Source organism: Fulmarus glacialis, unplaced genomic scaffold (genome assembly GCF_000690835.1).
Source record: "Fulmarus glacialis isolate BGI_N327 unplaced genomic scaffold, ASM69083v1 scaffold10640, whole genome shotgun sequence".
In the NCBI taxonomy this organism is placed as follows: Eukaryota; Metazoa; Chordata; class Aves; order Procellariiformes; family Procellariidae; genus Fulmarus; species Fulmarus glacialis.
The window spans coordinates 91,948-102,308 of NW_009188351.1; the positions used below are offsets into that span (position 1 = coordinate 91,948).

The window sequence follows — 10,361 nt, forward strand, 5'->3', positions numbered from 1 at the left end:
CCCCCGCCAAGGTAGAGTATAGTTATAGTAAGAGATGGAAACAAAGCTGAACGGATCCTTGCAGCTAAAATAATGTTATTAATGCCTGGTAGATGAGCGGTACCATTTAAAGGACAATAAAAAAAGTTCCGTGCTGAACAGAAGTTGCATATCTCAGTGCCAATTCTCTTGAAAAGAGTCTTGCAGGCATCTCAGGTTGTTCTAGTGATAGTCATAGGAAGGCTGATATTTTTAGTGGCTAATTTAACAGTGAAACTTCACCTGAATTAATGTCTTCAATGTACATTACATTATACACACAATGTATAAATTATAGGGTTTTGAAGGTCTTGGTCTCTATTGTGCAAATCCAGAGACATTCCAGGGCTCAATGAAGTTTCTCGTAGAATCTGTTTGCAGTCATTCGCCATCCAGGTAACGAATATCCTAGCTTTTTAAAGAAACAACTTCAGACAGACAGCTTATATGCCTGAATATGGATGTAGGATGATGGTAAAGTTAATAGCATTACTTTCTTACCACCTGAAGATCTGCCAGGAATGTTTAAAATGTTGGCCCATGATATCTAATCTCTGAGTGGGAGGGTGAGTCTCTGCAGTCTCTGGCAGTGCCTTCCACAAACAAACGTGTTTGTTGTTTGTTTTTTTTTTTTTTTTATTTTGAAGTTTCCTGCCAATAAATACAATGGGCAGGATGGTTTTGGTGAATGAACACCACAGGGATGCGAACAAAATCAAAGAGGCTCCTTTTGAAAAATAGCATGGATGTTCTAAGTGAAAAGCGTTTTTATAGTGCTTATTCCCTATCCGTGAGGGGGTATAAGGAAGGGACCGTAATCTGCATATTAGCACACGGTGGAGTTTTATGCTAGATTTATTGCCGTATAGAGTACATTTTAATGTTGAGTATTTAAAAATCTTATGATATGGGCACCAATGAAGATGCCTAGAACCGCATTTGTAAATTTTCGACCTTCACAGAATAAACTTGAGAGCGTTGATTAATATGGATCTTTTTGCGAGACTGAACAGATACTGTCTAGAATCCTTGTATCGTTACCAGCATGTAATGAGGCTTAGGTCCATTGACTTTATTTGGTACGTTCATCCTACCATAGATTTATTCCCCTCCCCGCCCCTCCAGTCAAATAAAGTACTTGTTTCTTTCCAACACTGAATAAAAAGCCTTGAAATAATAACTGAAGGCTTAGCTTTTTTTACCTTCTCTATATTTACAACCTTGGATTTTCAAAACAGTCCAAAAAGAAAAGGTCTGCACCTAAATCCTACTGAATTCCTCTTGGGATCATTTTGAAGCACAGGTGAAATTACCACATGTGTTTGGCTGAGGAATTCTGTGTTTGGGGGAAGAGGTATTCATAATGTTATTTTCCTGCCCTTTATATTTAAAATGTCTTCTTTTGAACACTGTAAAGTTCACTTGTCATACTGGAATAAAAGCGGGGGGGGGGCGCCAGGGTAAAAGCCAAAATAATTGGCTTTTGTGCCAAGTGATGCCATTCACCTTGCAGGGTGGAAGTCTTTGTCAAAGCATTTATAGTGATTTTCATTTTAATTGCCTCCATTTTTGTAGATATCAATGCAAAGTTTGGCACGTATTTGAGCTGAGTGATTCCTTTCCCCCCTCATGCTCTGTTTGAACCTATTTTGTTTTGCTAATTTGTGTGTCTACTGCAGACATCATGTCTACATCATTTTCTACTGCCTTTTGCCCTGCAGCGAGATGACATGACAACACAGTTTAATCAGATGAGCTTAAGTCGTCAATCATCAGGAGACAACCCCGAATCACCTTCTGGTCCTGTCTACCCATCGCCTATCTTGCAGCAGCCTGCCCAGCAGACGGGTTACATTATGGCTTCCCCAAGCCAGCAGCTTCCCCCAGGAGGCTTTACAGGTTCAGGTCCACCAGTATCCCAGCAAGTGCTGCAGCCGCCGCCACCACCCCAGGGCTTTGTGCAACAACCACCGCCACCTGCTCAGGTAGGCAAAACGTTCACTACCAGTTTGGCTTGATGCTTATTATAACATGACAAAGAGAATATAAAAAAAAATCCAGATTCTAGATTGTGTGTCCCCCCCGCTCCCCGGTAAAAGCTTAGCAGATTTTTAGGCAGCAGGAAACGTGCAAAGCCTCTATCGTTTCCTGGGTTTCAGCAATTCCTTCCCTATCCTCAAACCATTTTCTGAACATATGTTCATACTCCAGGACACATCTGCACATGAATATGAAGGAGGAGGGTGAGTAAATATCTGTAGTCCTTTTTCCCTGTGTATATATACCAAAAGAGCAACATGCACATCAGCCCAGGTAGTCGTTAATCATATTTAATTGACTTGAACATGTGAGATGTCACAGATCAGTAATTTTAACTGTCTTCCTGAAGACTGATTATGTTTTACTGTTCACTACCAAACATCTCTACTTGTCTCCTGGGTACCTTTACAGAATACTGAAAGTGATTACTGTCAAGAAGTAAAATGCACAGATGACTTTCTGGCCCATTTTCAAGGCATACACTTTAAAAAGCCAAATTTCTTTATCCAATTATAGATAACTTCATTTAAACTCTACTTTAAAATGGTATTAATAGCATTTCTCCTGTTTTCATCTTATCCTTCGGAAGAAAATATATAAAAAATAAAGTAAAAAAAACTTCACCATTTCTTTTAACGTAAAAGTAGTGTAAACCCTACTGGCTTTTTTGTTTGCCACTTCTTACTGAAAATCTCCAATTGTGTTTGTTAATGGGATTCTGTATTGCCACAGTAATGAAGAATTTATACTGTTACAATTTTTTAAGTGGGCTAGAGATCTAGTTAATTAGATCACTAATTAACAATAAAAGAAATCTGAAGACTACTGGATGCTCACATCCCATAGAGGACTATGATAGCCGTAGTTCCTGTAGTTAGAAACTATGCAGCCATTTTTTCTGAGAGAAGAGAAGGCTTGCAAAAAATAATTTTTAAGGAGCTGAAGTTCAATATAATGTGATTTTTTTTTTTTTTTTTAAATTGAAAATATTGCTAGAAAAAGGCTTCACTGTTTGCCAAATGTAGCATTTTTAAAAATTTTGGAGGAAAAAACAACCTGAAGAGCAGAATCCCCTGATGAGTCTGTCTCCCCATCTAGACCGTGACTCCTAAGTGAGTAAGTAGAGGTTGTCCAGGCTTCTCTCCTCATGTATAACCCCCCAGTGCCCTCAGTGTTTTCAAGCATCATTTAATCAAACCTCACAACACTCCTAGTGAACCAGATAAATGCGAACACCTCGATTTTACAAGCTGTCACCGCAGCAGGTGAAGCGATGCGTTTCCCGGCCCTGCCAGCCGGGCCTTGCTGCGGGAGCTGAGGGGGCTGCAGCATCGTGCTGCCTGCCGTGGCGGGGGACCCCGTGCCGCCTCCTCTCCCCCCTTGGGGGAGACCGGGTTTGAAGCCTGCCCTGAGGTCTCTGCTAGACCCTCCCTCAGCTGACTTTGCAGAGGGTGCTTCTGTGAGTTTGCCCGCAGCTCCTGCCTGCATGTGGCTGAGCCTTCATCGCCTGGCGGAGGAGCGTTGGGTTTCACCCTTGCGTGTGCAGCAGGGTGCAGGGTTTTTACTCAGTCTGGCGTAGTGTTACTTTGTGAAGCTGCTTTCCCTCATTAATACTTACTCTGGTGCTACTGGAGAGGCAGATGAACTTCTTCAGAGGACAAGTGATGAGGAGGTGCCTTTTCATACATAGGCTGCTGTAGGACCAGTACCGTACTGGTGTGTTTAACGTCCACTGTGTCTCTGTCCCTACCGCAAATACGGTATGTACGGGTGCTTTCCTCCTATGTTCTAACAGGGTGGAAAGTTACTGAGGGCAGAAAAGTATCTTTGGGGTTTGCAGCAACTTCAGTTATTTCACTGGGGAACGGTTTGTCCTCGGGGCGGGGGGGTGTAGAAAGGCGAGACATTCGGAGCTGTCAGCTTCCTCTGCATCCACTGCACTGCATGCACCATTCATCTCCAGCTTGTCGCTATTCCACAAAATCCATGTCTTGTCCAGATACCTGTGTGGAAGAGGGCGCGGGGGGGTCAGTCCCTGCTGCCTGTGTGCAGTGGCCTTGGTCTGCAGGGAGGGAGAGGGGGGCAGCAGCTCTCTGCATCTGCATGCACAGATGGGAACTTCTGACTGACAATTCAAGTTTTAATTCATTCCCTTCAGCCCTAGAATATGGCACAGTGGCTTGCATACTACTTGTAGCACGTGTATAGCAAATAGGGGATGCCTCTTATAGAAAGATGAGCGAAGACTCGGGAAATAGTAGTTCCTCTGCCCTAACAGCTCAGCTTTCTGCCCAGGGCAGCTAGGCCCTGACTCCCTGTCCTGCCGCTGGCAAAACTTTTCTGTGGCAGTGGCTATTGGCAATCTGAATTGCCTGTTACTCTTTTGGGCTTAGATGCAATAGTAAGGTTGCTCTCAGATGCCAAAGCAGACGGTCTGAGGCTTAAAAAAATAAAAGGCAATAAAAATGCATGCAAAACATTATGTGATGCATTAATCAATGCAATGCAATAAATACAAAAGCATTTTTATACCTTAAATATTGCTATTGAATTTATACCAGTAAAAAAAGAGGCTTGACTTTAATGGCTAATTAGTTCCTGCAAATGCATTGCTGATAAGGTTCTATTGGTTTGGCTGTGGGGCCCTGTATGTTGTTGGAAAATACCAGAGCAAGGAAAACTTGGGTGGAGGTCCTGTGAGTGTGATCATTTCCGTTGGGAGAGGAGGAGAAAGAAATGCTCTCCAAGCTTACAAACCCAAAGGTACTGCATTTAAATTACTAGCTTTTGTATTAAACTTCAGTTAAACTCTACAGCTGCTGTCCAAGATTCTTTCTTCCAGTCTGTTTCAAAGCAGAAGCAGACTGAGTTTGAAATGACATGCCTAAGAAGTGGTGAGAGGACCCCTTGCATTTATTTTGCTGCTTCTTTCATCGCAGCTGTTCCCCAGCTTGACAACAGAGTCATGATTTAATAACCTGAAAATAATGATCTGTCTTCGTTCAGCCAATTGGAAAAAAAAACAACAAAACCAAAAACCAGCCATTACTCTGGGTTTGCTGAAAGGAACTTTTAGCAGCAAATTCCTGTTTGCTTTCTGTGTCACAAACAGCAAACATACATCTTTACTTTCTCTACTTTTTTCTATTTTCAATTCTCTTCTCTTTCTGATGGTTCTTCTATAGCACTTAGGGCCCAGGCACTTCAACAGGGGTCCACATTCGGTTTTTGCAGCACTCTGTCATTGGTGCTTGTAATTACTCTGCCTTTGCAAATGAAGAAACAGGAAAACTGCGAGTACTATGCCAATGGGAAAGCATACACTCCCTTTAAAGTTATTGTCACCTCTGACTCATTCTTCGTGGAAGCTGTACTGGCAAAACGATGTCCAAAAAGAGATGGCATGAATTCTTGGAGAGTCTGGGAGAAGTAATACACACGTTGAAGGATTTTTCACCTGAATTAATTTTATGTCATCATTGATTTTAGTCATCTCTTAGCAGAGGCCCCCTCCTAGAGAGTCCATAGCTACCCTGAGACAAAATCTTTATTTATACTATGTCTCCTCAAGAAACTTGTTATGAAAAAGGCTGGGGAGTCACTGCAAGTGAGTGGGTCTTTCCTTGATGATCTCAGAAAATGATATTGGAGCACATGCCTGTAGTTGTACGCAGGCCATTATTTTCTGTTACTCTTACTGTAATTATTATGGAGGATGGGGGATAAGGGGAAGATAAAAAGCCTTGAAGAATGACTGATCCCAATCAGTTAGATACTGGGAAGAAACAGTACCTATGTATGTCCATACATCACTGGTTTCTGTTGTCTGCACTCCCATTTATGCAACTGTAGATGCCATTAGCAATAGTGTCAGCATCACTAATTATCTGGATGAAGGTGTTAATCCAAACCTAACTGGTTGTCAGCAATGTTAAGAGAAGGTGGAATACCTGTCTGATGGCAGAATCAAGCTGTAAGTCAGTAGGGAGATAGGTTAGGAAAGTAAAATCAGTAAAATTTAAGGGATGCTGTTAGAGAGCAGTCCAAGGGAGATCCGATCTGGTAATGGGTTTCGAACTATACATGGACAGAACAAATCAGAAAGCCAATGCTGTATTGAATCTCTGCCCATCATCTAGAGAAAAAGCACATTAGAAGGAGGAGAAAGTAATGCCTGTTAGTGCCATTTCATGAGTGTCTCTGAAGTGATGTGTCTAGTCCTATTACAGTTTAAGTTAAATAAAGAAAATTATGTATATGAGAGAAAAAATAGAGATGTGTTGGAATGGTCAGCCTACAAACAAGGAGGGTATTTACCTTCTAAATAAGAATATCCAAGGGGGTAAGGATCATCTGTCAACTATTTCCATAGTAATTATTAGAGGGCGGGCATTTTTCACACTGTCGAGGATTAAGATGAAGAAACTATGCTGTTAGATGAAAGAAGGCAGCATTTATTTAGGTTATGGTCTTAGAAGGGCATATTTTTTAATTTTGTATTTAATTTTTTTTTAAGATAACCATATAGCTGTGTTGGCGTGCTTGTTAGTGTAGTGGAAACTTCCTGGTTCTGTAAATGAAAAATGTTTCACAAGCAAAAGGTCCAAGGTTAAATTGTGCATTCACATGGGAAAGCAATTAGAGTATAATTTGGCATGTCAGTAGGCTGCTACAGAAATTTAATGTTTTTTGTTGAAGAGCACATAAGCAGAGGTGTTAGTAACTGATGTAATGAGAAACTAAAAAATTCAAGAGGGTCAGAGTAGACGATATAAGTGATACTTTTTATCTCTGATCCCTCTAATTCTACTGTTCGCTAAAGTAATATCAGAAAGGATGATTAACGTTTCAACTACTGACACAGAGATGTACTCAAGATAAATAAAAGATAAATAAAAATGGATCCTTCCAAACCCCTCAACCACAAAAGACCTATTTTATCCATGTCTGTTTTACACCAAGCCCTTCTTTCAATGTCTGATCTCTTTAAAAAAAAAAAAAAACACACAAAAAAAACCACAACAAAAACCCCAAAACACCCAAACCTCTTCTTTGCAAGTCATGTGTGCATGATTACTAGCAAATTCATCCATTAATCCTTCTAAATGAAATGTTTTTTTTTTTACCCAATGCTCCTACTACTAACATTTTTCAGGCTGATAGATTGCATTCTGATAAGCTTCTAAATGGGGTATACAACAAATGTATTCCAATGAATTGAGAAAATAGAGAGAAAGGGAAGGTGTTACTAACTCTGAGGTGGTATCTGTGTGGTAAAAATAAATACCTGTTTCCAAATTACTCTGAATGCTTCAGTGTACGTATATGTGTTCATGCTAAGCATGTTCAGCTATAAACCTCACTTCAAGACCTATACTCTTTAGGCTATGTTTTAAAGTTAAAACCTACAGAATCTTTCCAAAAGAGATAATTCACATTGTTTTCATATGCTCGTGTATTTTCAAATATCTAGGGGCTTGTCTGCACAAGGAAAATGAGGAAGTTGAGGGGAAATCAAATAAATTTAAATCCTTTAAGTGATACTAAGCTGCAGCCAGGAGAAGTGAGAGTATTTCCACAGGGGTTTAATATTCTTTAATTTGTAGAATACAGTAATAGAAAATAAAGAATATTCGAGAGGATGTCTACTCTGTTCCCCTGCTCCAAGGCAGGATCAACTATATTGCATTTACGTAGGCTGAGTCTTCTCACTTCTTTCAGGTCCCCTGAAAGAAGTTTATCACACTAACTTGCCTGATCCCTTATTTACACTGATATGATGTTTAAAGAGTGGGTTTTGCACCTGAAATATCTGGGTCAACTTTCCTATGGCTTTTCTTTGTGGCTTTTCTTTGCGGAGAAACAAATTCATTATGGTTTTGTCCATTTTACAAAGGCATTTTGCTTTTATTCCTTTAGCTTCTAATAAAACAAATATCTCGAAGGCAGGCTGTAGCCATTAGGTGTCACTTGGTAATGTCTGGAGGGAGGATAGCTTACAACATTTTCCAATGAAAACGTTCATGTCTTTCTGGTATTTGTTTGAATCTGGCTGATACTATCTCTGGGCGGTGTGTGGGGAGAAGGAAAAAAAAAAAAAGCTGTGTGATTTACATTGATTGAAGAGAAAATGAATAGACCTTGAAGAATGAATGGGTATTCAATCTCTTGATTGACAGGTGATATTAACTGTTAGTTGGTCTGGGGGTTTCACTTCACCAACATTGCTGAGTCCAGTTATGTTGATCCTGATACTTTTCCCACCACAGTTACCCATTCAGTAGTCTTCTACTTGCCAAATTAGCCATCCATACCCTCTTCTTGCCTAGTCTTTTGTATCTATGCCTGTTCTTTCTCATCTGACATAGTCTCTAGGAAAATTTCTGATCTCTCTTATGATGTCCTACCAGTATACAAAAGGATGCAGTTACCTTTACTCTGCTAATACTTTACTTTATGGAATGATCAAGTGTAATGAGCTGTTCCAGGAACATTTCCTCCATGCAAATAAAAGTGGCAAAAATAGTTCTTATTTTTGTATGGCGGGGGGGAAGGGGGAAGGCATTTGGTATGACTCTGTGCATATGTCTGAGTAGGATAAATGCTACACACAAAGAAAAAAAAAATTATTGTATGATTTATAAAGAAATGCTGATAGATGTGGCAGAAGTCACGAGAGGAGCAATGTTCTCCCAAGCCTGTGCCCTCTGCAGTTTGATGATGCCATATGCTGCTGAACTCCGTCACATACCCACAGAATCCACTGCAGCTGAAAGGGAAAAATTGTGAGTGCTTTGAATTTGCCAAGGGTCAGTTGAAAACTGGTTAGCTTAAATGTCTCAGTAGTGGTGGTATAGGATGTATAGGAAAAATCCTTAGCTCCAGTCACCCTTAAACTTCCATGTTCACCTACGTGATAAGGTGATGTAGTACACGTTGCTCTATAATGACAATAATAATAGAAAAAAGAAGCCCACCTGGCAGAACTTGCTGACTCAATGCCTACCCTCAGCTCCTGCAAGAAGACAACTATGATTGTTTTTTGAGCTGTAATTGTGTTCACACCAAGTGCGGGAGAGGCTTTACAGGGAAATGTTCATGTAAGGAAGGATGTAGCTGTTAAACAAAAGCATGAATTTAATAATAGTTTCTTACAAGTCTTAAGGGCACACACACTCCATCTTTTGCTCTCACTTCTATATAATTTTACTCCAGGCCATTCATTGCTTCGTATTGACCGTTTGCTCCAGAGTTCACTTAATGGTTCAACATGCTGTCTATATGTATTATGTTGATATGGAAGGTGTTGTTTGCATCCATTTTTCTGCAGCATTTGATATTTTACTATGATTTCTTTGGTATATGCATGTAGCTTTTTATGTATCCTGTACATTTTTTTTTCTTTCAATTAAAATTCTTTTTCTTCTGTTTCTTAAATTATCTGAGAAGAAATTTGGGCACTGATAGCCCTTTTCCTAGCACAGCTGAAAGCAAGCAGCAGTTCTTGAGGAGATGCAATGCAAACATCTCCTTTTGATTACTGTTACAGCTAATATGCTTGACTTGAACTCTTGCTCCCCTTCCAGTTTTGTTTTATTTCGTGAATCTTTGAGTTTTAGAGTATGCAGTTAGCTGCTGTTCTCTCTTTCTCTGCAGATGCCAGTGTATTATTACCCATCTGGTCAGTACCCTACCTCAACAACTCAGCAGTACAGACCCATTGCCTCAGTTCAGTACAATGCACAGCGGAGTCAACAGATCCCACAGACTGCACAGCAAGCAGGTATTTACATCTGTTACTCATTTCTTCAGTTGCTCGCTGCACCTTTGCTGGTGAAACCTATTGGTTGCATTTTAATTTTGAATTTGAACAACGGAGGAGAAAGCTGGTCACTGTTCTGTTTGAAAATACGGTGAAAATTACAAATTGAGAAACCCTTTGCTTGGAGGTACCGAGCAATGGAATAGCAGAGGTTATGTTCTCCACCACTGCTGTCCTGCATGCAGTGCTGTGTCCTCAGTGTCCGTGCTCCACGTGACAGGGCACAGAGAGTGCTGTGTGAACTGGTGTGAGCAGTCACGTTGCATGTTCAAGCCAACCGTTGCAGTTTGTCCTTCATCATGCAAACTCCCCAAATGTTTGTAAGACTCTACGTGGTGGACAGGTTTGCAGTGATGCAGAAGGGGCCAGTCGTGCTCCACCACCTTCTGCTCTCCCTGAGCCTGAGGAGCGGCAAGGTGGTCCATGTGGCTGGTGCCCGTCGGGACCAGCTCCCCGTAGCGACGTGCGGCTGGAAGGGGGG

The 10,361-nt window shown here is 40.8% G+C and overlaps 1 protein-coding gene across 1 annotated transcript in view; it reads left to right on the plus strand.

Annotated features, from left to right (window-relative positions):
* ARPP21 (cAMP-regulated phosphoprotein, 21kDa) overlaps window positions 1–9,841 on the plus strand; it is a gene marked incomplete at its 3' end in the record, with an annotated part of 66,297 nt that extends 56,456 nt beyond the window's left edge. The window contains exons 18-19 of the mRNA XM_009578296.1: window positions 1,740–2,003; window positions 9,715–9,841. Coding sequence (XP_009576591.1) covers window positions 1,740–2,003; window positions 9,715–9,841 — 391 coding nt within the window. The remainder of the gene's footprint in view (window positions 1–1,739; window positions 2,004–9,714) is intronic.
* Window positions 9,842–10,361: the final 520 nt, after the last annotated feature.